The sequence below is a fragment of the Purpureocillium lilacinum genome, assembly GCF_023168085.1.
Source record: "Purpureocillium lilacinum CBS 284.36 DNA, scaffold_2, whole genome shotgun sequence".
NCBI classification, from domain to species: domain Eukaryota; kingdom Fungi; phylum Ascomycota; class Sordariomycetes; order Hypocreales; family Ophiocordycipitaceae; genus Purpureocillium; species Purpureocillium lilacinum.
This window is the reverse complement of record NW_027072112.1, coordinates 5,806,017-5,833,101: the sequence shown is the minus strand read 5'-3', so window position 1 is coordinate 5,833,101 and position 27,085 is coordinate 5,806,017. Positions and strand designations below refer to the sequence as shown.

Genomic DNA, 27,085 nt, shown 5'->3' with positions numbered 1-27,085 from the left:
GCGCTGTTCCCCGGACTCGGCTCGGTTGAAGCTTGTCCCAAGCTCCACCGCATCGTGGGGTTGAGTGTGGGGATGCCGATGATGGAGATGGAGACGGGGCACTTACACCACGGCTGTGAGCTATCGTTGCCCGCGAGCCTCAGTATATAAAGACGCCCTTGATGGCGTGTAATTCGGAAAGGTCATACGAGCGGCTCCGGATCACCGACATTGCCACCCGCAAGACCCAGAGCAGACCCGACCATGGAGGATCCGTCGTCCCTCCCCGAGACGCATCGCGGCACCAGCTGGTACTTTAAGCGATGCGCCATCCTCGCCGCCTTTGGCGGTACCTTTTTCGGGCAAGTCGATCGCTGCATCCATCCTCGTCCATGCATCCTGACTTGACTGCAACGCAGCTTCGACCAATCGGTCGTCGCCAACGCCTTTGCGCTGCCGCAGTTCACCGAGTACTTTGTATGTGCTGTCCCTCATGCCGACTTACACGGCCACCCTCTCCATCCCGATCCGGAAAAACCGTCCGCTGACCGTCCGGTGCCGTGCCGTGTTTTAGGACAACCCGGACGCTAACGAGCAGGGCAACATTGTCATCCTCTTCATCGTCGGCGGCATGGTCGGCGCCTTCCTGGCGGGCTGCTTCTCCGACCGCCTCGGCCGCCTGACCGTCATCGGCACCGGCGTGGCCATCTTCACTGTCGGCGCGACGCTCCTCACCGCGGCCGTCAACATCCCCATGCTGTACGTCGGGCGCCTCGTCTCGGGAATCGGGTGCGGCGCTGCCGCCAACAACACGCCGCTCTACCTGAGCGAGATCTCGCCCGCGCACCGCCGCGGCCGCTACACCAGCCTGTCCAACGTCATGGAGGACCTGGGCTTTGCGCTCATCGCGTGGGTGTCGTTTGCGTTTAGCTACGTCGCGGGGCAGACGTCGTGGCGGCTCATTTTTGCGTGCCAGTACGTCGGCTCCGTGATTCTCATGTACGGCGTGTATGTGCTGCCGAGCTCGCCAAGGTGGCTGGCGCTCAAGGACCGGGGCGAGGACAGCCTCAAGGTTCTCGCGAACCTGCATGGTGCGTCTCCAGGGTGGGAGAGTAAAAAGGAAGGCTTTGCGTCGCTGACAGGGTTGCAGCTGATGGCGACGAGTCGGATCCGCTGGTGCGCTTCGAGGCCGCTCAGATCCACGACACGGTGCAAGAGGAATATGCCCTGGCCAGCAAGAGCAGCTGGCTGGAGCTGCTCCGCCCGGGCCCAAACCTCAGGAGGTTTGCTCTGGCTTTGGTCCTGCCTGGAATTCAACAGTTTACGGGGATCAACGCAATCACGTATTGTGAGTCCATGCCGCGTGCTCTGTCTTGGGTTGTGAACTGAGCTGACCCGACGCAGATGCCCCTGCCATCTTTGAGAGCGCCGGCATCAAAGACTTTCACTCCCAAATTCTCCTCAACGCTGGCAACACCACCCTAGGTGCGTACATGCACCTCGCCAGTCATGCACGAATCATCTAACATCTCTCGATCGCAGGAACGATTGTCTCCCTGACCGCCCTGTACACCCTCGACAGGTTCGGCCGCCGGCGCGTCCTCCTCGCCGGCATCTCGGCCATGACGTGCCTCTGGCTCATGATCGGCCTGCTCCTCAAGTTCTACCCTGCGACGGCAACCACGGCCGCCGTGCCGCACGGCTTCATCGTGCTCTTCATCTGGCTCTTCTACAGCGTCTACGTTGCGAGCTGGGGCCCCTGCGGGTGGTGGGTGCCGATGGAGGTACTGCCAACCAACCTGCGCGCCAAGGGGGCCGCCGTGTCGGTGGCGCTGACGTTTCTGTACAACCTGTGCGTGTCCAAGACGACGCCGCTGCTGTTTGTCGCGATAGAGTACCGCACCTACTTTTACTACGCCGGTGAGTTCTCCCCATCGGCATATGTGGAGCCCCGTTGTTTATGAGTGGCAGGCCTCTGCGCGTTTAGCACGCTCATCACGCTGTTCTTCCTGCCCGAGACGCAGGGGCTGACGCTCGAGGAGCTGGACGAGCTGTTCGTGACAGCTCCGTACATTGTTTGGTTCGGCAAGTACAGGGTTAACACGGCGGCCATTATTGAGAAGCGGGTCGAGTACAGGAAGGGGGAGAAGGCGGAGGGCGCGAGCCACTTCGAGACTGTTGAGGCTGTCGGATGAACACCTTGGCTCAATATGGGCCTGTGGATATGGATTAGGATACACGTAGCAATACACGCTTGTAAACGTGCAGTCTTGACGTGCGAGAAATAAGAGAAGTCTACCTACATGTATCTGCGAAGCGACGACAGCGACGACAGCAACGACAGCAACGAGCGCAACTCATGTCACCTTTGAGTCACTACATCTGCACATGGCCACGCGCAGTCTCGACCCTCAAAACTTGACATGATATGATACGTTCAATTTGAAGATGGTGTATAACGATTGGTATCTGTGCCCCAACTCCTCATCCAAGCACGGACCTGTGGCCGTGGATCCATGCACGTGTATATGCGTATATCATGCAAGTGAGTGTCCAGCATGTTCAAAAGTTCCAAATATGTTCAAGAAGTGAAAAAATTGGGTCTGGACCAGCGGCCGCTCCGGACGGATACCAAAAAAGAGAGGCACGTCTCGGAGAGCCGATAAACGAGCGTAGCGCTTAGCACGGCGAGCCAGTCGTCAAGATGCGCTTCGCGGCCTGCGCGTAGGTGCAGCCGTTGTTGACGTTGGCGTCAGAGAAGCCGGCAGCCCACATCATGATGCCGCCAAAGACGCCGTCTGTCTTGAGCTTGTTGGCGAGGGTGGCCAGCTTGGCGGGCTCGAGGTAGTACTTTGCGCCGCTCTGGGTGCCGGTGGCGCCGAGGGGCGAGGCCGGGACGCCGAGGAAGAGCTTGGCCTTGGCGGAGGGCCCGTTGGCGATGTTGGACTTCCAGGCGTCCCAGTTGATCTCGCCGTCGACGGAGCAGCCCGGGTTGTTGTAGAACTGGATGAAGAGGTAGTCGAACTGGGCCTTGGTGATGATTTCGTTCATGTTGGGCTCGGGGGTCGGGCACTGCGGCGCGCCGGTGATGTAGTAGGTGTTGGCCGAGTCGGAGGCAAAGTTGGAGCGCAGCTTGGCAATCATGTGCTCGTAGAAGCCGTTGCCGCTGTTGCTCTCAATGTCAAAGTCGAAGCCGGAGACGAACGTCTTGCCAAAGGGGCGCGAGGCGGCGGGGCTCTGGCTGTTGCCGTAGGCGTCCCACAGGTTCTGGCCGATGGTCTCGGCCTCCTGCTGGGAGGAGAGCGAGTAGGCGCCGGTGGCGCCGCCGAGGGAGAGGATGACCTTGACGCCGTTGGACTTGCACGTGTCGATGGCCTTGGCGAGGTCGTCGCAGCCGGTGGCCTGGCCGTTGGTGATGCTGCACGACTGGCCGATGGTGCCGCCGGGGAGCAGCTGGCCGTTGCCGTACTGGTAGATGAAGGAGAGGACGACGATGTCGACACCGGCCTCCTTGGTGCAGTACGACGCCAGGTCGTTGTTCTCGGTGATGCTGCCGCCGTTTTGTCCCCAGTAGACGACGTTTTGGGCGGCGCTGTCATTGCCGCCACCGGCGCCGCGGGCGACGGTGCTCTTGAAGGGGGCCGCCAGGGCCGAGGTGGCCAAGAGGCCGAGGCAGGCGAGGGAAGAAGCGACGGAGTGCATCGTGAAGGAGTGTGTGCAAGGGAGCGTCTGAGAAAACAAACAGGTGGTGTATATATGTACAGGAGGGAAAGGGTGTTGACCACGGCTTGTCTGATGAAGCGAGGCTTGAAGGAGGGAATGGACAGATCCGCCAGGGACCTTGAGTGTATGAAGAAAGAGAGAAGGTTATAAGAGACTGGCTCGTTGCGTGCTGAAGGGGATTCGGGTCATCACGACCACGGTACAGGCAGACGGGGCATACTTATAGACGCGAGGACGCCGTGAGGCTTACCCGCCCGGCAGCCGCACTTCGCACCCGCAGATGGATGATGCTACTGCTTGACCAGGGGGCGGCTTCTTTGTCGTCGTCCACCACCCACCCGCATCTCCATCGCGTCGCCGCCCGCCCGCCCGCTCTGCTGGGTCATGTTGACTCGTCGTATGCCGCGCTAACCGGCAGCAGACGGACCTCTCCATTGAGGCCCCAGTAGACGACGACATGCAAACTCCAGGAGACGTGACATGGGGCCCGCATGCACAGTCACACTACCAAGGTACGTGTGATGGATGGCTCGTCGTTTTGTCGGTGCCGAGTCAGAAAAGAAGGAGGGCAACCATCTCGGGAGTTGCCCCAAAAGCCACAAAGGCACGGAGGCGCCAGACTCGGGCGGTGACATGCAGCCTGCTCTGCTGTGGCCCCCCGGCTGGTCCTCCCCCCCTTCTGCCTCTCCGATTGCCCGTTTGGGGCGTTTGGCCCCCCTGACTACTCTTCTCGCCTGGCTTGCAAACGCCGCAGTGGCGGGCCAAAGCTGGTGTGCGCGCATTTGGGCCCTGTGGCCACTTACACGCCGTGGAAGCAACTTACACGGGGGCATTCATCGACGGTCTCCGCTTGCCGCTTACAAGCAGCAAGGCACATTGTGGGCCGCCGACTGACTCTGTAAGCGCGCGACTCGACATCATGACCATTCACAACGCGGGCCGGGTCGGCAATCAGCATTTTTTTTTTCCCCCTCGGATTTTTCGGATGGATTTTTTTCTTCTTGTTTGTTTCGCCTCTTACCCGGCCCCCTTTTTCTTTGAGCGAATTTCTGCGGCATTGTCCCACAACGACGCCGCAGGGCATCTCGTCTCCTCCGTGGTCAAACGCGAGCAGGCAGGCACAGCTACCTAATGGCGTCGTGAACTATCGGAGCCACGGGTGCCGCCGCAGAAGAAGACATGCCCGCGTCTGCGCCGCGCCATTGGCCGCAAAGGCCCTCCTTCTTCAGCGCGGCGGCAGGGAGGGCCCCAGCCGGGGGGGGACATGCATGGGCACTCTGGCCCCCCGGCGGGCAGTGCGCAAGCGGCAGCGTAACGTGCGCCGCTCATTGGAGAGAGTGTAAGTGCCCGCCGTCGTCTCACGTCCGACTGACATGCCTGTTTGGGCGGGCGCGTGGGCGCCACGGGGGCCCTGCCTGCGCTGCTTTTCCCGCCCGGATGGATGGTCTGTCTGCCTGCAGGCGGAGGAGCCATGATCGTCGCGTCCATCGCTCGCGCGCGCAAGGAGTGCAGTGCAGCAGCCGAAACAACTGAGGAGGGGTCAGGCGGGCCCTCGACGACGGCGGCAGCATGCGAGGCGGTTGACCGTTGACCATGTGTCGAGCCATGTGCCAAACGCGAGTGAGGCCTGTGTGTACGTACGAACAGAGAGACAGACAGACGAGAGACATGAACACAGACACAAACAGTCTGTCCGATGCGCTCGTCAGCTGCATTGCCAAGAGATGCATCAGCCACATCGCCGGCTCGTTGGCGTTCCTTATTATAGGCACCCGAGTTGCGGCTGAGCGCCGCGCTGCATGTCCGCAGGGCTGATTTCTGCCCCCAAGCCCCTGTTCCCTCGTCCTCCCCTCCGGTCCTCTTGCACTGCAAACTGCACGAGTTTATTTTCTGCCCCTGGTGCTTACTCTCGAGCCGCAGAGGAGCTGCTTCTCTGCTGCAGCCTCTGGACTTTGGTTTGGTTTGGACCCCCCGGGGCCTGGGCTCTAGTCAGGGGCATCTGGATCCTTCGGCCTCCGCAATCCGCATCGCGTGTGATGGCGGCCGTTGGGGGTTGACCAACCATGGTCCACCACGGCGATCCGGGGCGAGGCACAAACGGCTACGTCGGCCGGCTCCCAGATCCGTTTCCTCTCCGAGGTCCAGGCCGCCGGTCTGGTTGGCTGTGTTTCCTCGACTGCCCCTGTCTGCCTTCAGCTGCTCTTACAGGAGTCCCCCACACGCTCCTGCGCGCGCTCGCTCACGGCCAGGAAGAACCCCACTGCAGCTGCTGACCGTTTACCCCTGATGGATGTCCCCGCGTGGTTTTCTCGCCGTTGTGCTCCAGATGGAATCGTGAAACACGCTCCCGCTCCCGCCGTGATCGGCGCGAAAGGCCCGACTCGGGCGCTATAGACCTGGTTGTAGGTTGTAACTTTGTACTTGGATGTCGCCAGGCGCTGCCTTTGATGAGCCAGGCGCCGCAGGCATTCAATCCGTGACAGCAATCACTTGAGAGCACAGAAAGTTCCCATTGTCTCTCCGGCTCCTAGCCGCTTCCAGAATGTTGCACCGACGACAATCATGCCGACGGCACGTCTCGTCGGAGCGATTGACGACGCATTGGGTCTATACACCTCTCGCTTCTTCTCCTCCCGACAATCCGCCCGCGCGTCTCATAAATTGCAATTAATGCAATTAAATACTGGTGTCTGACATCCTCCGGCCCGCCTCAGATGTGACGTTGAATGGGCAATCGTCGCGGGGGAAGCTAGCACGCTGGCCTGCTTCAACGACACGCGCCTTTGGCCCGGGGCGACGTTCCCCATGCACATGAGCAACATCTTTGGGGCATTTTGCGGTGCTATTAGAGAATCGCTGATGCAGCCAAGGCACGCGTCTCCTTGGGGATCTGCCGGTTCCGAACCGCCAACATCAAAAGGCGTTGCCAGTCGGCGTGCACTGGGACCCAGCCAGGAGTCGTGTGATGCTTGTGGTGGAATTGTTGGCCAAGCGCAAACACCCGGATCTTTTAGAGTGTCTGACCGGGCTGCTTGCGCAGTGATCCAGCTCGCTGATGACTGGCAATCATCGACGCCGACTCTCCATGCTTGCCTAGCTGACAAAGGATTGAATGAAGACGCGCACACAATCCCCGAGCGATCGGAAAGCTTCCGAGAATGTTTTGCGCGGTCAACCTGGAACATTGGGACAAAACCCCGAGGCATGTCCGTCAAGCTCGGAGCCGAGTCTTTATATCAAGTTACGCCGGAGAAATAAGCAGTCGCAAGTCTCGTTGGTCACCGGCTTCATGCGAATGACGTGAGTGTACAATCGTGTCTTGCATCATCAAATCCGAGCGGCGACTTTCCAACGATATATCGATACCAGCGGAGGCCTTTGCGACAGCATTTGCCTCGCCGTTTTCTCGGCATCTTTGAGCGCTTGCATTCGCCTGCGTGCCGCAAATCCGGTGCATGCGCGGCTCAATGCAACCTCATCAGGGCAGAGCCGGCCTTTGTTGAGTCGGCCACTACCGCGCAGAGCGTAGCACAGCATAGCCTCCCAAGTCTCACGTGCATCGCATGGCCGATATGCCGCGACGTTTTGGTGGAAACTGACCGAGCTACCAGTCGGTGGCAACGCTCACAACTGCAGCCCGAGACACGTTGCCGAACCCCTCCGCAGGCAAGACGGCAACGCCTCGCGGTCCAACCAGCGAGACGGAGCCTAATGGAATAGTAAACAGCACGCAGGTTTGGCGTGGCACAGTGGGATTTGGCTTTGGATCAACAGCGGCGACCCGCTTCTCCGGTGCCTGCACGGATCTATACCGTTGACGTCACGACATCCGGTGAGACGCCCTGTCGCGGCGGGACCTACATCTTGACTCCGGCGACTCCATGGACGGTGCGTACTCGCCTTCGGCATTGGCGAAATGCGTACGCAAAAGACACAGGCTCGTTCGGATAGTCCGGCAGTGAGGCGGCTCGGGCCATGCCCGGAGTCAATGATGAATGCGCTTTACGGCAGGGCCGTGGAGAGGACGACGTGGAAAGACATATAAATTGCAGCAGATTCGCCTGTTGATAGAGCGTAGTTGATGCAAGAATAGCGCCAGAGCCGAACCAGCAACATGTACATTCAATCGTCCGCGGTAGCCCTGCTGTTGGCCCAGCTGGCCTCGGCAGCACCCCAGTGAGTTCCCTCCCCTCGCTTCGATGCATGTACGGGTCTCACACAGACAGACTCAAATATGGAGGGAACACAGGCCCTGTAGGAGGCGTCACGCCCCCGATACCCACCGCGACGGCCGCCTCGGGCAGCCTCTACGGCGGCAGCAGCCTCCTAGGGGGCAACGCGCGCCTCCCCGACGTCGACTCAGACACGGCCCAGCTGCCGGAGAAGCCGCAGCTCGTCAACGGACAAGATGCCGATGCCGACCTCGGCCTCTACCTGGACCTCAACTCTGTAGACGAGCCGCAGCCCATCCGCGGCGACTACGGGCAGGTCGACCCAGGCCCGCGGACGTTCCAGTACGAGAAGCTGAACCCGGACCTCTTCGCGCCGCCCGGCACCGACGCCGGCTCCGTGCCCAACGCCGTGTGGCCCCTCGGCCTGTCCCACAACCGGCCCGGCTACCGCGGCCGCTCCGGCTGGGCGCGCCAGCAAAACACCGACGTGCTGCCCAACGCCAAGCGCATGGCCGGCGTCGACATGAAGCTCGCGCCCAACGCCTACCGCGAGCTGCACTGGCACACGGCGGGCGAGTGGGCGCTCGTCCTCAAGGGCTGCGTGCGCGTCGCGGCCATCAACGACGAGAACCAGTCCTTCACGGATGACCTCTGCGAGGGCGACGTCTGGTTCTTCCCGCCGGGCGTGCCGCACTCCATCCAGGCCTTTGACAAGGGCGTCGAGTTCCTGCTCGTCTTTGACGAGGGCGACTTTGACGAGAACGGCACCTTTCTCGTCAGCGAGATGTTTGCCCGCACCCCGCGCGAGGTGCTCTCCAAGAACTTCCAGGCCGACGTCGACGCCTTCAAGGACCTGCCCGAGGGCGAGCTGTACATTTTCAACGGCACGCAGCAGCCCAAGGACATACAGCAGCAGAACATTACCGCGCCGGGTGGGTTCCTGACAGGCAACGGCTCCTACACGTACCACTGGTCGCAGCAGGAGCCTTACCACGTACCCGGCGGCAGCGTCAAGATCCTCGACCCGCGCACCTTTCCCATCGCGACCATGTTCTCCGCCGCGCTGGTGACGGTCCAGCCGGGCGCGATGCGCGAGATGCACTGGCACACCACGTCGGACGAGTGGGACTACTTCCTCCAGGGGTCCGGCCGCGCGACCATCTACCACGCCCCCAGCGCGGGCCGCACCTTTGACTTTACCGCCGGCGACGTGGGCTACATCTCGCAGGCCGAGGCGCACTACGTCGAGAACACGGGCACAGAGGACCTCGTCTTCCTCGAGGTGCTGCAGGCGCCCAAGTTCTCCGACGTGTCCGTCGCCCAGTGGCTGGCGCTGACGCCCAAGCAGACGGTCAAGGATCACCTGAAGCTGCCGGACAAGCTGATTGATAGCCTCCCCAAGGAGAAGACGATCCTGAAAGTGGGGAACAAGAATCTGACGGCACTGGCTGGTGGGGGCAAGGCCTACGAGCCGTGAGACGGGGAGTGGGAGCAACTCACCGGTCAAGCCGTGGGCATGAAGCCTCGTCGACCTGGAGGGACGTGTATTTCGCAGCTCCGGGTGTAAATCAGCATCAAGGAATATCATTGGGCGTGACAGCATGTTTAGAATGGCCTCTAGAGACGGCGGTGCTGAGGGACGGACGTCCAGGGGGTAAGCCGCGCCGCGCGGCATCTGGCTCATGACCAAGATGAAGCAGCCACGCTGCACCGCAACGCCTCTACATGATCTATCACTTGAATCTACTGCACAAACCAAACCCGCATCACCAAGTGCCGATGATACGACGTAACGTGTTGTCCCTACACCCTCCCCGCATCGTAATCTTCGTCTGAACGCGCCGTCACTCGACAACATGAACCATCGCACACCCAAAGCCGCCTTGGCCGCAGCATCTCAACTCCCACATGACTCCCGCCTCACCAACGCAAGATCACGCGCGACCGCCAGTTCACGAGACGAACCCGAACCATCACGGGAGTCCTTTGTGCGTTGTGAGACATTGCCTACCAGGTTTTCCCGGCCGTTCTGCATCGGGCCAACGCGGCCGGGCTGCTTTCTTTTTTGTAGCGCGACGCCTCGGAGACATAAACAGCCAGTAGCATGCTGTTTGGCCGTCTGCTTCGGTACGTGAGAGCAAGGAAGTGTGGTTTCAGCGGTGGGGGATGGCGGCATGCGCTGTCAGCTCAGGGTGGCACTCGCCAACGGCTTCCAACGGCATGACTGCGTCTAGTCGCGTGATTGATTTTCCTTTATGACGACGCGGCTGCTCTTTGTGTGGATTAAAGACAACATCAAACAGTAGTCTACATTTTGTCTCCGGAGTGGGTGTCCTCGGCCTCCGCCGTCCCGTCTGCCATGACTCGACGGGAGCAACCGGCGTCCACATGGCCAAACATTCAGCGCCACCCTCCCCCTTTTGGTTCATCTGAATATGTAAGGCTCTTCCGGGAGAATTTGAAATTCTCGCTTCATGGTACCTCCGGTGAGGTGCCCAGTCATGTCGTCACGTGCACTCAATGGCATCCATCAATGATGTTCCATCGACATCCGACTGGGGTCGTCCAGCAACGACTCTTCGACCTTTCGCCCGAAGAGCACTGAGAGCTACTGGCCGTCGTTACCGGCAATTTGACCCCATTTCAACTACTGTAGGACTTCCAGGCCATTACACCGCGTCTCAACTCGTGGGGGTTTGACTTAACACCGAGGCGTGAATCATGCATGCGTTCCACCGTTGACGTTGCACATGTGATGCGTCCCAACTTGAGCACGGGATGAACAAGTACATGCACTATATAGTGGTCAAGAATTCCACAGTGCATGGTGCATGCAAAATGGTGCAAATAATAGTTATATAAATAATCTTCCAAAGTCCCCTGTTAGTGGTTCAAGCGCACAGTAGAAGACACTACGTATGACAATTCAGTGTTGCGTCCCTTTGAGTCCGTCAATACATGTAAGTAAACGAGCTGGATCAGTCACCGTCATGGCGGAGCGTGCAAAGTCTTAGACAGGCATCAAAAGAACAATACTCTGCATCGTCGAATGCCACGCTGTCCTACCTTGCTGTAAGACACTATTGACCGCATGATGGAGTGGCGAACTTGGCAGACTTTGCTGGGCTGTGGACAGGTATCTCCACAGTGGCTTCGGGGTCCTAACGCCAAAACCCACTTGCATTGTCTCTGACGTCGCCAGTTGGGGAATAACGCGGGAACATTTGCCGATGAAGTGGGCCTCACACCCCCATCACCTGAATAGTGGACGACGACGATGGTATTCACAGATTCTTGACACGTTGATGCGACTTTATTTATCAAGGCCAAGTTGCGATTTCTAGAAGTTGTAGCTTGCACGAAAGGAGTCGCACGTTGAATGTCGCCTCGCTCTCCGCCATGGCGCTGCCCAGCGATTTGAAGGCCAGTCTCACCGCATACCTTGATTCGCATCTAACGAAGGTGGCCTCCCTGAGGTCGTTCCAAGGCTTGCTCTTTAGGAGCGCTGTAAGCTCCCCATAGTCCTGCTTTGACGCGATCCCACACATGTGAAAAAAGGGGCAAGTTGGAAGATCACTGGATCCCTGTTCGATACTGGCAACTGTCCTGGGCGTGACGGAAGGCATTGTGGCAGTGCAAGCCATGTCCGATTGGGAGATAGGCTTGATGGTATTTGTGTCCGGAGTCAAGACGGAAGACATGTCCGATCCGGAATTTTGCTTCATGAAGCCGAAGGCCTCGAGGGTAGAGGACGGCATGACCGATTTAGGAATAGGCTTGATACTCTTGGTGACCTGGGGTATGACGGAAGGCATGAGTGTAGAAGAGGAATTGGCTGAGTCAGACGCATATGGCGAGTTCGTGGCGTTGAACGGATCGGTTGAGACAAAAGGCCTGGGTGTATAAAAAGCCTTAGTCGGCGTAGATGTCGTCTTGTGCTACCGTTGCGGTCCTGGGACCGACAGGAGGCTTGAGACGTCTGACAGCCCCATTTGCCAAGATTATAAGTATGGGCTCTTTCAAAAGGCAATGTCGTCCTGATGATGGTATCCATCGGCATGGACTTGATTGTCGATGCCCTTAATCACGAGGGAAAAGTCGTGCACATGAACGCGCAAGGGTGGCAACTCGCGAGCCTGGGCGATGCCCGGGCGGATCCTTACGTTCTGCGCAGCTATGCCATCCTCTGCATAATTGGTGGAAGCGGGAGCCAGGAGACACGGAAGGAACGTGAGGAACGGGGGGAATGACAGCCACGGAAGAAACGACAGCAACGAAAGGAACGACAGCAACGGAAGGAACCTGAGGTATGGCGGCGACAGTAGCAATAAAGGAGACTGAGGCAGAACGGGAAACGAAAGGCAAGCCGAGGAACATGGGATAGCCTCGAATCTCGCAAGCTATTGACTTCGGTCGCACAGGTTCGAATCCTGCGATGTTGGCAGGACATAGGTACACCAGACAGTTTCACGCATGGGGCGTGGAAGGTCCCCCAAAAACGTTTTATTTTTTTTGTTAAAAAAAATCGCAAAAAAAGCGAAGAAAACGCCACAAAAAAGGACAAAAAAATCAGGCCGTCTTGCCGGCGCCAGGCTTCTCCTCCCCTTTTTTCTCCTTCTCCTCCCCTTTTTTCTCCTTCTCCTCCCCCTTGGCCTTGGCCTTCTTGTCGGGGTGGGGTGATTGCTCCCACCCCCGTTGCGGCGGCGGCGGCGGCGGCGGTGGGCGGCGGCGGAGGTGGTGGTGATGGTGGTGGTGGTGGTGGTGGTCGGGGCCGGGGCGGGGCCGGGGTTCGGAGCCGGAGCCGGAGCCGGGGCAACCTGTAATTGTTTCTGTTAGCAGGTCGTACGCTCGTAGATTGGTAGGCTTCATTGACGAAAACTTACACCAAAGAAATTATAAACGACCGAAGTCGTTCTCGCTAGATTGACGCGTTAGCACTTCATCCGGTGCACAATGTCCATGTCCTACAAAGCACCATGGTTCGTGTTCACTTACCCGCAGAGCGGCACTCCCCGGAGTGCCACTTGCCACACCGCCCGCACTCCGAGCGGATGGACCTATTGCCCTTCTTCTTCTTGTTCTTCTTCTTCTTCTTGTCGCCGTCCTTGACGGCGGCAACGGCGGTAGCGTCGGCGGGGGCGTCGGCGACGGCAGCGGCGGGGGGAGGCGGGGTCTACTATTCCGGATCAGCATAGGCCACAAGAGATGCCCTGGAATGCTCTTGGTGAACTTACCGTCATGGCGGCGGCGGCGGCGATAGCGGCGGCGGCGGCGACGATGGGCTTGAAGATTCTAGCTTATCAGTTAGCAACTTTCCCTGCTGCTACTCAGCCAGATGGCACTCACGTAAAAAAGCTTTTCTGCTGTTTTAAGAGCGTTAGTTTGCACTGGGTTCTGTTGTTGGGGAAGATGAGGTTCTATACTTACCGTCAAAATATTGTTTTTTTACTGCGAAGTTCAAGTACCGTTAGCGAAAACTATTCAAGCAGATTGGAGCCGTCCCGGGACAGGTGGTGGTAAGATCGGCCAGGAATGTTCTCAGCGAGGCAAACTTCATAAAGGTGCGGTGCCAATGGGGTCCAAGAAAGCAAGCAGAGGTTTCAACGGGCTTTGAGCGTGCAAAGGGTAACTAGAGCTGGGCTGTGCTCGCTCTTTTCACTTGACTGGGAGCATGAGCTGGACATGGAGTCGGCGTGGCATGGGAATCGCCGCGGAATGTGCTGGCCAGCAGTGCCAAAGCCTCAGAGTTTCGCATCACTCTGGGCTCCTGCTGGTGTGCGTGGCGGGTGCAAAAGCGACTGGAGAAGGGCGAAAGGAGAGTGAAGAAGAAGAGTGGCAATATAGATAAAATTGAAGCAAAGGGGCAGGGGTGTCGGGCGTTGAGGCTCGCGGCGAAGATAGCTGGACTTACCAAGGCACGAAATGCTTTGAAGGAGGAAAGAGAGAGCATAAAGAGGTGCGCGATGAGGCGAGCATTTTATACTGGCGGCTGTGCTGGCCTGCAGCTGTGACCGTGTGCGAAAGGGGGTGCTTGAACAGCTGGCGGCAACTGTCAGCAGCTGGCGACTTTTGGGCATGCTGGAAGCCCTTGACGAATGGCCGCGCCCCGCCGTCCTGCTCTCCCCAAGGACTACCACAGTGAGCTACACAATTTAGAAACTATGGTGCGCCGTATTCCTACTGTTAACAATGCACATACGATCTCGAAATGGCCGGGCAAGTGTCCGATTGATCCGAGCCGCCGCCCCTGAGATTGCCCCCCTCGCAGCGGAAGTCACTGCAAAGTTGCATCAGCTTACAACATGGATGGATATTTGGTACATTGTGAAAAGAGCTACTCATCCAGCGGACTTTTGTCTATTTGGCATGCGGCTTTGGAAGCAACGACAGCCATCGCGGGCTCATGCGACAGACAGCCACGACGGCCACGAGGGTCACAGCAGGCATAATAGACACGACAGACAGAATAGAAACAACTGCCACAGCAGACACAGTAGACACAGCAGGCACAGCAGGCACGGCGGATGCAGCAGATACGGCAGGAGCCGCAGGCAAGACAGACATCAATGGTTATGAGTGTGACAGCCGCAAGAAGGGAGTACCTTGGTACGCGAGGTGGCGGCGAAGCGATAACAGCTGAACGTCAATTGTTCTCGCTGAAGTATCACACGCATTCGAGGGCGAGACCATGTTCTGAACCTGGCGGTTGGTCTCTGGCGAGTGGTACACGCCAGATATGACAGTGTCTCCGCATTTGCACGCAACACTTCAAACTCCAGTCCAAGGTGCAGTGCCCGTCGCGGCGCTGACAGCGCCGCGATGGACTCAAAAGTAGGTGCCTCCAGTCATGTTGTCACGCTGAGCCTGTCGCGCTGGCATGGACGCTTGTGGGGAACTCGCATGTTTAGTGAGATCAATCATGTTCTCCTTCATGTCGTGGTCATTCTACTTTGAATGAAAATAACCCCGGATCAAAAAATTTCAATCATATGTTGCCTCCGGCATGTCTCATGGACATGGATGGTCACACCAGACAGAAGCTCTGCGCTGGCGCAGCAACCTGTCAAACTGTTTGGCGCCTGCCACTGTCAGATATCAGCCTGGGAGCTGGACGGAAGTGTCCTTGTGTCCCACTGGGGAAAAAATCAGCCGAGGCATCCAGGACGCCACGTCTCCACAAGAGTCCTCCACCACAACCCTGGGCGCACCACCACCACCCACACCACCAACGAAAGCTGAGCCCTCCCGATTCAATTAATGAAACAATCGCAATCGAAACGGGAAAGAACATTGTGCGGTGCAGAGAGACTAAAAAAAGTTATCCAAAGGCAAGTGAGGACGTCCCAGGCGTCTGGGACACCAAAAAATGGAAGAATCTGGAGATACTCAGATTCATTGTCCGACAACGACAGGATTCGAACCTGTGCGACCGAAGTCAATAGCTTGCGAGATTTCGAGGCTATCCCATTAACCACTCTGGCACGTTGCCTTGTACTTGTTATGATCCAGAGCACGAAATAATGAATAAGAACCTTCCGGAGAGGTCAACAAGCATGACTGGGAGCGGCCACGGGAGAGGGCGCAAATGAACAGGTACATCCCGCCAACGACTGGTCAAACAAGTCACCGACTTCCATTTCTAGGTCATCTACTGGTTTTCTTCAGTGCTCATGCTCTTGCCGCGTGTTTGGTGGGTGGGGTGGCTTGGGCAGGTGGGTGGTGATGAAGCTGGCGAACCATCACCAAGACCTCAACTAACGACTCGAGGAGTCACAACAACGAGCACATTTTGGGCACCATGACAAAACCCACAACTCACACGGCATTGCCAAACCATCAATATTCCTCAAACACCACTTCATCCACCACCCACCCACCACAAGATCTTGCATCATGAGGCTTGCCCTTCAGCGCAGTTCTCCAGGGTAGTGCCCACAGAATCGGCGACGTACCTTGAGGAACTGCCTGCGAAGAACGCAATGCTTCAAATGCGAACTTGTGACAGACCTGAACCAGAAGACGCGAGTTCGTGGACCTGTCTGTCTTTTAACATCCAGACATGCAGTTTGCGATGCGACGATTTCTAGTCGCGCGGGCGCAAAGATTCCTCCATGTCATCCTCAAGTTGAAGACTACGGCCGAGACCAAGGGCACAACATCAGGAGACAGTCACGAGCAAGGCACAGGGGGGACATCACTCCTGCGCATGCCACACGTTCAATAGTAGGCCTCCCGTGGAAGACTGTCAAATCGCACAGTAGGCGGTCGGAGGCTGTGGAAGGAGACGCAGCTTCTTTCTGAAAATTGCATAGCACGGCACAGCGGGATGTGCGACATAGTGGGAGCCACAGATGGGCAACAAAAGCAGCGAACTGTACGTCTCAACTCCATGACCGGTCTTCGGCGTTCCGCCGTCATCATTTACCACCCAGCTCATCGGGCTGCGTGCAGCATGACGGATTTCTACGCATTGGTGTCTGAAGGGCTTGCCAAAATGATTCTCGACGGACAGCGCGACGCGCGCCCCGCCCCGTAGGCGCGTCCTCAGCGACGGCTCCATCGTGACGCGCCTCACAAGCGCGTTCAATTCCGCAACGGCCTAGGATCTTTCCCACCGTAGCCCCAGCGGCCCCATCCTACACACGTGCGGTTGGAACCTAATGAGGTTAATAATAGGGCTTGCCCTTGGCGATTGTCACGGCACATCGCCTTCAGAGACGGTCACCGGTTGAGGCCAAGTATGCGCAGGAAAGAAAGTCTCGAAGCGGGCAACATGTGCCTTCATTAAACTAATTTGCCCGCAAGAAGCCCTAGGTTAAATTCCATCGACGGGTTCCGCGTGACTCTGGCGCCGGTTGGCCGTATTGCGACTCTTGCCCACAGCACGGCAGAGCGCAATGGCAATCTGAGCCATAGTGATGGAACCGAAATGGTCGTCTGATTAAAGTTACGGCCAATTACGGCTGACAGTTGACTATTTGGTGGATGCACGTTGATGCGAGGCAAGTGGTGAGTGCTCGCTCCTTCCGTAAGACGAGGTGAGGCTGTCGCTCACCATCGGCCGTCGTTGGATGGCACGACTTGATTTGGCGAGTGCGGGCGCACATTAAATTCAGCACCAATGCGACGATATATCGAAAAAGTTATCTGGACCAAGTGCATACACATCATGCCAGCTTACGGTCTGCATTTGCACGTTTCGAGTGCTCACCTTGCTGTCCGGCGACCAAGTTACGCGGGCATTGGAGCTGACGCCACGGAGCAAAGCGAAAAACACCAATTGGGCAGGTTCCAGGGCAAGCCAGCGGCATGATGACGTGGTAGCGCGCTCGTCAGTGCGGGTGCAGAAGCCGATTCGACAGCGCCGACCATCAGGACAGCAACGGGCCGCAGCTTGCGTGGCGCCCCGCGTGGCATCCATCGCCCTGCATCGATGCATCTCCTCCTGGGCACCGGGGGTCGCAGGGCTGAACTTTGGCTGGTCACAAAACCGCGATTGAGGGACGGAACCCAAGGCCGCAAAAAGGAACCCCGTACGACCTCAAAAAGGTCCAATCTCAGACAGATTATTGGCACGTCATTTATGCTTGTCCCAGCTCCGTGTCAGCTACGGCATGATCCCGGGTACCTTACCCCAGGCCAAAGCCACGGGCCTCTGTGCATTCCAGGAGCGGCACCCCCGATTAGGATTAGGGATCCGATCGAGGCCGCGTTGTCACCATTCCCTTCTGGGAGCGCAGACGTTATCACCTCGTCAGCTCGGCTGCCAGGGCCGCTACTCGTTGGTCTTGCCATTGTCATCATGCGAGCACGCCCGGGCCATGTATGAGTACTACTAGTTGTGTGTAATCGGCACTCGCCATTCATTCACTCCTTTCCCATTGTCCTCGTCCCCAGACTTTTTCTCTTCTCTCCTTTTCACCCGGAGTTGCTGCGCACCGTGTTGTCTTCCCGGGACAGCAACAGCAATGCGCCCTCAGGCGGACCGCGAAGAAGAGTCGCGCGTCGACGTGGAGAGCGACGCTCCCGATGCCATGGACGACGGCCAGACTACACCCTCCAGCGAGGGGACGCCCCTTCTGCACAACACGGACCTGCCGCCCGATGTTGCGCCCGACAAAAAGTTTCGGCGGCTCGTCGTGGCCATGTGCACTGTCCTGCTCTTCATCGTCGAGGTCAGCGTCTTCATCATGGCGCCGCCGACGCAGCAGATCATGGAGGACATCATCTGCCGGGACCGGTACCCGGACCACCTCTTGCGCATGCCGAGCGTCGAGGACGACCGGTGCAAGAACACGGACGTGCAGCAGACACTGGCCATGGTGCGATCCTGGTCCGCGTCCGGCGAGATGCTCATCCGTACGTCATTCGACTTGTTTGATGGTGACTGCGCTGACGGACACAGCTCTTCTGGTGCAGGTCCCTTACGGAATTGTCGCGGACAAGTATGGACGAAGGACCGTCTTGTTCTTGTCTCTCTTTGGTTGCGTGCTTCAGATGGGGTGGATCATGATTGTTTGTGAGTGAGCCGTCTACTGTCTTGTCGCAGCGAGGCTAATTGTCAGTGTTTCTCCCCAACGTCTTCTCCATCTGGGCGATGCTCTACGGCAACCTGGCCTTCTTCATCGGAGGCGGAGGACAAATGGCCGGCGCCATGGTGTGGACGATCTTGGCCGACGCCGTCCCCGTCGCGGAGCGCACCGACGTCTTCTTTCGCCTGTACGCCTTGACGCTCGTGCTCGCCGTCGTCGTCAATCCGATTGCGGCGATGCTGCTCAACATCGACCCCTGGATCGCCATGTGGCTTGGTTTCGGCATCCTTGTCCTCGGAATGTTCTCGTCGCTGCTGGTCCCAGAAACACTCCGTCTGCGGCAGGCGGCGGACAGCAAGCGGCGCGCGCGGAGTCGAAGCCGCAGTATCGGCCGGCGTGATGAACCGGTGGGCGGCAAGAAGAGCAAGCTGCAACAGACGTGGTTTGCCGTGAGAAACGACATGGGCCACATCTGGCGCTTCATATTTGCGTCCAAGAGCATCATGATGCTGATTGCTGCATATGGCCTCTTCTTCCCGGTCAAGCTCAACGTAACGTTGAATATTCTGCAGTACATGACCAAGCGCTTCAACTGGAAGTGGTCGACGGTACGTTGGAGCCCTCTCGCCGTTTCTGACCATATGCTGACTCGTGTAATATAGGCCACTCTCATCTCGACCATTGGCAACCTGACGTCCGTCGTCGTGCTCCTCGTCATCCTGCCCCTCGCTTCATCCTACCTGACCAAGCGCTACGGATACGACGCCCTGCGTCGGGATTTGTACCTCAGCCGCGTGTCCGTCGTGCTCGTCGTGACTGGAGGGTTCATGCTCGCCTTCGCGGCGGTTCCGTGGCTGCTTGTGTCGTCGCTCATCGTGACGAGCATGGGCATCGGGTTCACGATGCTCTGCCGCGCGCTGCTCAACGCCGTGGTCGAGCCGCACACGGTGGCGACGCTCAACACGACCATCTCGACCATGGAGACGCTGATGGGGCTCGTGGGCGCGCCGGCGCTGGGCTGGCTGATGAGCCGCGGGATGGAGCTCGGGGGCCCGTGGCTGGGGCTGCCGTACCTGGTGACGGCGATATGCTCGGCGCTGGTGCTGGTGGCGGTGTTTGCGTTTAGGATCCCGGCTGGCTTTGCGCAGGCGCAGCTGTGACGGCCGGGGCGATGCTTTTAAAATAAGGACTATGATGTGTGTACGGCGTTTATGATACAAGAAGACTTGGGTCGCGTAATACCTCGTCATGATGGTGTTGATTTCGGATTGACGCAGGTCACGGCGGAGAGAAGAGGAACAGCCGTGGTTGTGGGATCGTACCTAGGGCAGGGGACGGCACGAAAAGGAGAGGCAATCATCGGCCACCGGCAGTTTGAGGCTGCCTGCCCAACATCGTTCAACGCCATATCGCTCTCACGATTGGATGTTAGGGAACCTACCTAGGTAATCTAGGTAGGGAGCGCTCCAGTGCGTTTCCAAACGACGGGCAGCGCTGGGGCGCTGTGGTGCAGCAGCAGTGGCCCACCCCAGTGCCAGTACCCACTGCACAGTACTGGAGCTCTTATCGATAGCGCAGGCACCGGACGCACGTCGATGCAGTGATGCACCCCGCCTCCGCTCCACCACAGCTTAGCACACCCAACTTCCATCATCAGTCCGGTCACCGCTGCAACTGCGACATACCACAAGCCCACGCACCGCGCACAGCGCTTCTCCCACCAGCAAGTACCGACTGCATAGCTTCTCCTGTACATATACACAGCGCCAAACGCCCGCCGCAGCCATGTCGGACGACGAGGACTTCATGCAAGAGTCCGACGAGGAGTGAGTCGGCTCAAGTGTCCCCGACCCTCGACCAGACCTAACCGCGTACAGATATGACTTCGAGTACGAGGAAGACGACGATCAGGACAGCGGCGATGTCGACATCGAGAACAAATACTACAATGCCAAGCAGCTGAAGCTCACGGACCCGGACGATGCCATTGCCGAGTTTCTGGGCATCCCCGCGCTGGAGGAGGAAAAAGGCGAATGGGGCTTCAAAGGCCTAAAACAGGCCATCAAGCTCGAGTTCAAGCAGGGCCGCTACGATAAGGTAGGTCTTCTGATGGACATGCACGAGCATCGCTGACCGCCAGGCCGCCGACCACTATGCCGAGCTCCTCACCTACGTCAAGTCGGCCGTCACGCGCAACTACTCCGAAAAGTCCATCAACAACATGCTCGACTTTGTCGAAAAGGCCGTCGACAGCACGCAAGCCGGCGAGAGTATCGAGAGATTTTACTCTTTGACGTTGCAGAGTTTTCAAAGCACCAACAATGAGCGGTTATGGCTGAAGACGAACCTGAAGCTCGCCAAGCTGCTACTGGACCGTAAGGAATACGGCGCTGCGGTGAAGAAACTGCGAGACCTTCACAAGGCCTGCCAGCGCCCTGACGGCTCCGACGACCCCAGCAAGGGCACCTATTCGCTCGAGATTTATGCCCTCGAGATCCAAATGTTTTCCGAGACTAAGAACACGAAGCAGCTCAAGGCCCTGTACAACCGCGCCCTCGAGGTCAAGTCGGCGGTGCCTCACCCTCGCGTCATGGGCATCATACGCGAATGCGGCGGCAAGATGCACATGAGCGAAGAGAACTGGCACGCGGCCCAGAGCGACTTTTTCGAGTCGTTCCGCAACTACGACGAGGCCGGCTCCCTCCAGCGTATCCAGGTGCTCAAGTACCTGCTTCTCGCGACCATGCTCATGAAGTCCGACATCAACCCCTTCGACTCGCAAGAGACCAAACCATACAAGTCAGATCCCCGGATCTTGGCCATGACGGAACTCGTCGATGCGTTCCAGCGAGACGACATCCACGGGTACGAGAAGGTGCTGCAACGCAATCAGGGCATCCTCGACGACCCATTCATTGCCGAGAACATTGACGAGGTCACTCGCAACATGAGGACCAAGGCGGTCCTCAAAATCATTGCACCGTACACGCGAATGCGGCTGTCGTGGATCGCCCAGCAGCTCCAGGTCTCGACTGTCGAGGTCCAGGATATCATCGGGTTTCTAATTGTAGATGGCATGATCAAGGGCTGTGTCAATCAGAAAGACGGCACTCTGATCATGGAGACGAATGCCGATGTCGAACGCACCCAGGCTCTACGAAACCTCAGCTCGTCTATCCAAGACCTCTTCGGTGTCGTCTTCAAAGACGGCGACGGCTTTAAGAACCTCGAACAAGGAGCAGAGGAGAACAGCCTGGAGGCAGTCCAGGGTCTCTCGAGCCGTAAGGCGGCCCGAATGCGAGAGAACCAACGGACCAAGAAAGGCAGAGGACTAGCGCAGCTCGTCTAGACGCGCCACAATGGGCGACGTATCGAGCGTTGTTTCGCGAGACGTACTGGGCGGTCGTCTTCGGCCGCCGAGGTGCCTTTGCATGCACCCGCCGGCTCCACTCGATATCACGACATTGTAACGACTCTGCGTCATCCGAGCCGTGGACTCGACTGGATGAATGGCCGGTTACCGGCACTGGCGATCCGTCGGGGTCGAGCCATCCACGGTCATGTAACGAATCTGATGAATTGGCGCGGTCAGCACCCGCATGTCCTCAAATGAATGATCAACGACGGCGTTGATGCGGGTTACTTTCCAAACGAGAGCATAATAAACGCTGCGGAAACAACGGGTACAAGCGAACGCAAAAAGTCTTGCCGCGGCTGCAGAGGGAGTTTGTGAGGGTGGTTGGGCCAGCGGGAAGCATGTGTGTTGCACGGCACTTGGCGAAGCAAGCGAGTGGAACGGCAAACGAGAAGTGGACGGACGGAAGGCAGCGGGCGAAGAGGCAACCGCCGGATGCCAACCTGGGAGAAGGGAGATGTCCCGGGGATCTTCGACGGTGTGTCGAGGTCTAAATGGGCCATCGGGTCAGGACGACTGCCTGGGTTGGACTCCGTTCGTATTCAGATAGGGAGCACCCGTTTCTGAGTCAAGAAGCCTTGCGAAACATGGACGTAATGCATGACTAGCTCGATCCATCGTGTGCATTCATGGATGTCTTGTTTGTCTTTCCAGTCCATGTGGACCAACTCTAGGTGGCATCGCAGCAGGACATTAGAAAATGCAGACAGATATGGCACCCTGCCCTGGGCCACTCAGACATTAAGAATTACCAAGCCGTGCGTTTCTGCGCTGTCAACGTGAGAAGCTGACGAGGCTCCGAGAAGGCAGGAGAAGGCAGGTCTAAAACTAAGGGGGTCCGAGAGAGATCCCAAGTTCTGCAAGCCGTCGACACCCCCGCGAGAGAGCTCGTGAGACGGCCCGGAGAGGGACGGGCGCGGGCACCGGCGGTCGCACGGACGGGGTGAAGAGGTTTCGTTTCGGGACGTATTCTGTCTGGTGAGCTATGCCGCTGCCGCGAGGGCGACGGCGACGGGGTGCGTGGCTGGACACGAGGAGGTGAGGACATGCGGGTAGCCGAGGCGCTGTGTGTGACGAGAAAAGTATGGATGGGGTGGAGGGGGAGGAGAGGGAAGCTGGGAGCACGGGCTGGGATTGAGTGGTGAGTGAGTGAGTGAGTGAGAGACGAGATGGGGAGGCGAGATGGGGAGGCGAGAAGAAGTTTACTATCTGCTGTGGTCGAGACTCTCAAACGCGACTTGGGGAAAAGACTTTGATCATAGATTTTTGTTGGCAGAGGATATACGTGATAGCCTCGGCCTTACAGAGTTCAAAGCATCAACCCGGGAATCTGGGTTCAAGCCGAGTTACCTCCTCTGTTGTCAGCCCTTCGAGAGGTTCATGCTGACACATCTCTGCCCTCGTAACAACCGCAACATCCTTCGCAAAGAATGACGCCCTCTGCCGAACCCCTTCTTTCGAGGGGAACAGGAGAGGCCGCCACCTCTCCCCTGAGCGCTGCATGTCGCACAAGAGGCAAACCGCGGGCAGAGCGACGCGGCAGAGAAGTGGCTTCGAGATTGGGGTTTGCAGCCTGCCTCGCTGGGAGCGTCCTTCTTGGGGGTGGCCATCTGCGCCGAAGCGAGGGGAAAAGGAAAAGGGGGTTACATGTGGTCCTGCGAGGCTCTTTGGATGAGAGGCACGGCATGGAAGATCTCACCCCCCTTGCCCCCTCGCTCTTGCGTGCGGCCGTGCGAGGCAAACAGCCGCCTTTTGCGTGGGAGTAAGAAGTGCCCGGCCGTGCGAGGTGGTATGAGAAGGCAGATGCTTCGTATTGGGGCTTTGAAGCGGTGACAAGCACGCGCACGTCTCGGAACGGTTTGGTGTATATCAGAGCTAGTCATGCCTTCCGTGCTATATCAACGTCCCGCGGCGGATTCCCCGCTGAGGCACACACACAAGTTGATGATATCGGCTCCCTTTTGTAGACCTCTGGTGGAACGTTGATGCAATCGCACGGGAAAAAACGCAATGTGCCGTCCTCTCAGGCAGCCCGTGTTGATACATGCTGCCTACCGCCGTGGGTCGCGCGGTCCGCTGCATCGCCGTTAAGGCGGGAGGGGGGGGGGGGCAGCCCTCCCAACCGGTCCCAGCCCGTGCGGTCTCACTCGTTGACAGTGTGCAAAGAGAGAGAGAGATGGGGGGAGGGAGGGAGGAAGAGCGGGCGAGACAAGGCACACACGTACGGTGGCGGGTAGAAGTCTGCGTTACACAGAGAGGGGGAGGACGGACGGACGGACGGTGGAGGGGAGAATGCAGTGTCACCGCCGCGAGGCCCTCTCCTTGGCGCGGGTACCGGCCGTGAAGGAATGGGACAAGGAGATGGGGTGTAGGGGAGATTATTGGACGGGAATGGTTTTATCTTCCTGTTCTTCTTCCTCTTCTGTTGCTGCTGCTGCCTCTGGCCTTGCACACGCACATGTCTATGGCGCCCGCGCTTCAGTGGCTGTGCCTGGACTCTGGAGGGAGGGGTCAGTCGCACGGGTCTCGGCAGCGGCGGCGCGAGAGCAGCGGAGTCAGGGCATTGGGGATGAGATGAAGGGGATTGAATGAATTGGCAAACGGGGGAGCGAGACGAAGGTGAGTGAGTGAGACGCACCGGGCCCGCGGGACGAGACGACGTGGAGGCAGCCCAGATTGATGCGTGTCGTTGAGACATACATGATACAGCACGTACGTATGTACGTTGCGCGCGGGTTGCCAGAAAAAAACGGGCCTGCCATGCCGTCACCCGTCGTCGTCGTCGTCGTCGTCGTCGTCTGGGTCACTGTCTGCCTGTCTGTCTGTCTGACACGGCGGCACACTCCCGCCCGGTGGAGGACACGCCCGTCATGTTCCCGCGGCCGGGTCCAGTCGTCGCGTACTCTTTACAGGCAGTGGACGACACGCACATCCATGATCCACATCCATACCTGCTCTGCAGACACACATGGACGACACATGGAGGCGTCTTGTCTTGCGGAGAGTTTGTGGTGTTGGGAGGAAGCTTGCTCCTTGGCTGGTGGCCGGGGGATGTCCCAATCGACGGAGACTCCCACCCACAATGCTTCCCCTTGATGGAAGAGAGGCAACGGGGGGTCCCGCCCTGGGGGTTGGTTGGCCCTGCATGAGGGCTGGCGGTGCTGCCGCTGCTCGGGGTAGTATGTATGCAGCGGGCGGCCGCCGCCGCCGTGGACGAGCTCTCACGCTCGGCAATGGATCATCTAGGCTCGCGCTTTCATTGTGCACGGACGTGTGTGGCAGGTGCTGGCTGAATTGGAAAATAATAAAAAAAGAAAGCCAGAGATGGAGAGACAAGGAGACACATGGAAGTGTGTGTGCGTGTGTGTGTTTGTGTGTGTGGCACGAGGGCCGGGGGCCTCAGTCGACTTACACGGCCCGGGCGCGTGCATTGCAGGCGGCGAGCCGTAGATCGTGGAGCACCGCACTGCACCGCACCGCACACAGAGGGAGGAGTAGTAGGTGGCCAGCGATAATCTGCCTTCACAAGCAAGCAGACGTCAGGTAATTAATGTACTCCGTACAATCTGTGTGTGCATGTACCTTTGTACGTACGGGCCCGGGAGCTCACGGTCGCAAGTCAACTCGACTCGGCTCGACCCGACTACATACTAACGTTCAGTTACAAGTTCCCCCGGCGGGTGCGGCGGCGTGCCCGTAGCGCGTGCATGGGACCAAGGGCAATATATGCGACGCCATCTTTGTGCGGCACACCTAGGTATTCGTGCGCGCCTCATGGACGGGACGAGGGGAGGGGCCAATTGGGGCCGCGGCCGGACGCCTTGTGTGCGCTGGTACGAAGTGCAGGCGTGCGTGTGTATGTGTGCGAGCCCGTTGACGGCGGCGAGGGCGGCGGCGGTGGTGGTGTTGCTTTGTCGTCGTTCACGCACATCTCGTCGTTGGACTTTTTAATTCTTCTCTTCCATTTTATTCTTCCTCCTCCTCCGCCCCCTTCTCCTAGGCCTCCACCCCCCGCAACCACCATTCTCTCTTCGGCAACAAAGGTCAAGGACCTAGACTCTCTACTGGCGTCGGATCCGCCCTCGCGTTCACCTTGTTTGTGAATGGCTGTCTGAGCAACCTCGCGAGCCTTCATCCCTCCATCGACAGAACAGCAGCCGTCGAGCTGTGCGCGGGATATACCTAACCTACCTGCTCGACACTGCGGTGCGGTGCGGTGCTGGTGCCGTCGTCACCGTCTCGTCTCGTGCATCGATCGCCCTCGTCACCAAGTGAGACCCAACACCGCTGCTGCTCCAGCCGTCTGGGACGCACCACCACCTCAGCTCGCGTCGGCTCCCGTCACCTCACGTCGCGGCACGGCACGTCACCTCACGTCACGCCGTCGGGTCTCGCTGGCTGCCGCTGTCACCGCTGAGACAAGGACCAGGCGTCGTCGCAATCGATTACACGGTATCAAAGCTACCAAGTTGGGTAGTGTTAGGGTCCCCCAAACCACGTTGCTTGCAAACATCGACAGAGCGAGCAACCATCGGACGGCAATCCTTCTCGCTGGGACGGCCCGCCCCCGCGCCCACAAGTTAGACTTAGCGCGCGCCGTTCGGCGCCAGGACGCCCCCGGCCAAGCACCTGGTAGGGATAAGGTAGGAAACCTACCTCTGGAACAGTGCTCAAGAAAGTAGGGCAGGGATCCGTCAGAGAGGGGGGTCTGCTGTTCCATCCGTTCGCCTTTCTCCACCCGTCCGTCGATTGCACCCCCGGAGCTCCAGCATTGGACTGAAGCTCCCCCTGCTAGCGTCCAGGCCTTGCCTTAGTTCTCCAGGTATGTTGCTCCCATCGGTGCGAGGAGAGGCAGAGGCACTGCATCCTCCATCCAGTCGGTGCCAGCATCAGCAGCTCACCTGCAGCACCGACACAGGCGGCCACTTTGGCTGGCGGTTTGCCCATTTCTCCCGGGCCCGTGCCGCCTCTCGTCGCCAGCCCGTTTCCCTCCTCCTCTTCTTCCTCCTCGTCTCCCTCCCTCGTCGCCCTCGCCAGACAAGAGAGTCGTCCTCCTCGAACAACAAGGCTCGCTCGCGACGGCATCCGGCCGGCCGAGGACAGGACCGCGAGGCATGTTCCAGCCTCACCCCGCGCCCTTTGGCCCGACATCGTCGTCCTGCTTCGCGGCGTCGCCGTATGGCCTCGCGCTGGGCTTTGGCATCCCGCCTCCACCACCGCCGCAGCCGCCACCACCGCCGACGCAGTCATCGCTCGTGCCAGTC

At 58.7% G+C, this 27,085-nt stretch overlaps 6 protein-coding genes and 1 non-coding gene across 7 annotated transcripts; 4 read left to right on the top strand and 3 right to left on the bottom strand.

The window, feature by feature from the left end:
• Positions 1–243: 243 nt before the first annotated feature.
• On the top strand, positions 244–2,174 carry PLICBS_003551 (uncharacterized protein; the record flags this gene model as incomplete). Its single annotated transcript, XM_018323299.2, has 7 exons — positions 244–290; positions 399–456; positions 554–1,070; positions 1,130–1,327; positions 1,384–1,464; positions 1,522–1,899; positions 1,951–2,174. 7 exons carry the CDS (start codon positions 244–246, stop codon positions 2,172–2,174), a joined length of 1,503 nt encoding a protein of 500 aa, XP_018178529.2.
• A 484-nt stretch (positions 2,175–2,658) lies between these two features.
• PLICBS_003550 (chitinase 2) lies at positions 2,659–3,681 on the bottom strand (the record flags this gene model as incomplete). Its single annotated transcript, XM_018323298.2, has 1 exon — positions 2,659–3,681. One exon carries the CDS (start codon positions 3,679–3,681, stop codon positions 2,659–2,661), a length of 1,023 nt encoding a protein of 340 aa, XP_018178528.1.
• A 3,902-nt stretch (positions 3,682–7,583) lies between these two features.
• Positions 7,584–9,351, top strand: PLICBS_003549 (uncharacterized protein; the record flags this gene model as incomplete). The annotated part of the gene is made up of 2 exons (XM_065600242.1): positions 7,584–7,590; positions 7,961–9,351. The coding sequence occupies 2 exons, from the start codon at positions 7,584–7,586 to the stop codon at positions 9,349–9,351; spliced, it is 1,398 nt and encodes a 465-aa protein (XP_065456314.1).
• A 3,092-nt stretch (positions 9,352–12,443) lies between these two features.
• PLICBS_003548 (uncharacterized protein) lies at positions 12,444–13,114 on the bottom strand (the record flags this gene model as incomplete). The annotated part of the gene is made up of 3 exons (XM_018323295.2): positions 12,444–12,691; positions 12,870–13,047; positions 13,109–13,114. 3 exons carry the CDS (start codon positions 13,112–13,114, stop codon positions 12,444–12,446), a joined length of 432 nt encoding a protein of 143 aa, XP_018178525.2.
• A 2,160-nt stretch (positions 13,115–15,274) lies between these two features.
• PLICBS_003547 lies at positions 15,275–15,363 on the bottom strand. The gene has a single exon. It is a non-coding gene; the product is annotated as a tRNA-Ser (tRNA).
• A 2,479-nt stretch (positions 15,364–17,842) lies between these two features.
• PLICBS_003546 (uncharacterized protein) lies at positions 17,843–19,566 on the top strand (the record flags this gene model as incomplete). Its single annotated transcript, XM_018323294.2, has 4 exons — positions 17,843–18,233; positions 18,280–18,393; positions 18,440–19,014; positions 19,069–19,566. 4 exons carry the CDS (start codon positions 17,843–17,845, stop codon positions 19,564–19,566), a joined length of 1,578 nt encoding a protein of 525 aa, XP_018178524.2.
• A 625-nt stretch (positions 19,567–20,191) lies between these two features.
• Positions 20,192–21,755, top strand: PLICBS_003545 (uncharacterized protein; the record flags this gene model as incomplete). Its single annotated transcript, XM_018323293.2, has 3 exons — positions 20,192–20,232; positions 20,284–20,503; positions 20,547–21,755. The coding sequence occupies 3 exons, from the start codon at positions 20,192–20,194 to the stop codon at positions 21,753–21,755; spliced, it is 1,470 nt and encodes a 489-aa protein (XP_018178523.1).
• Positions 21,756–27,085: the final 5,330 nt, after the last annotated feature.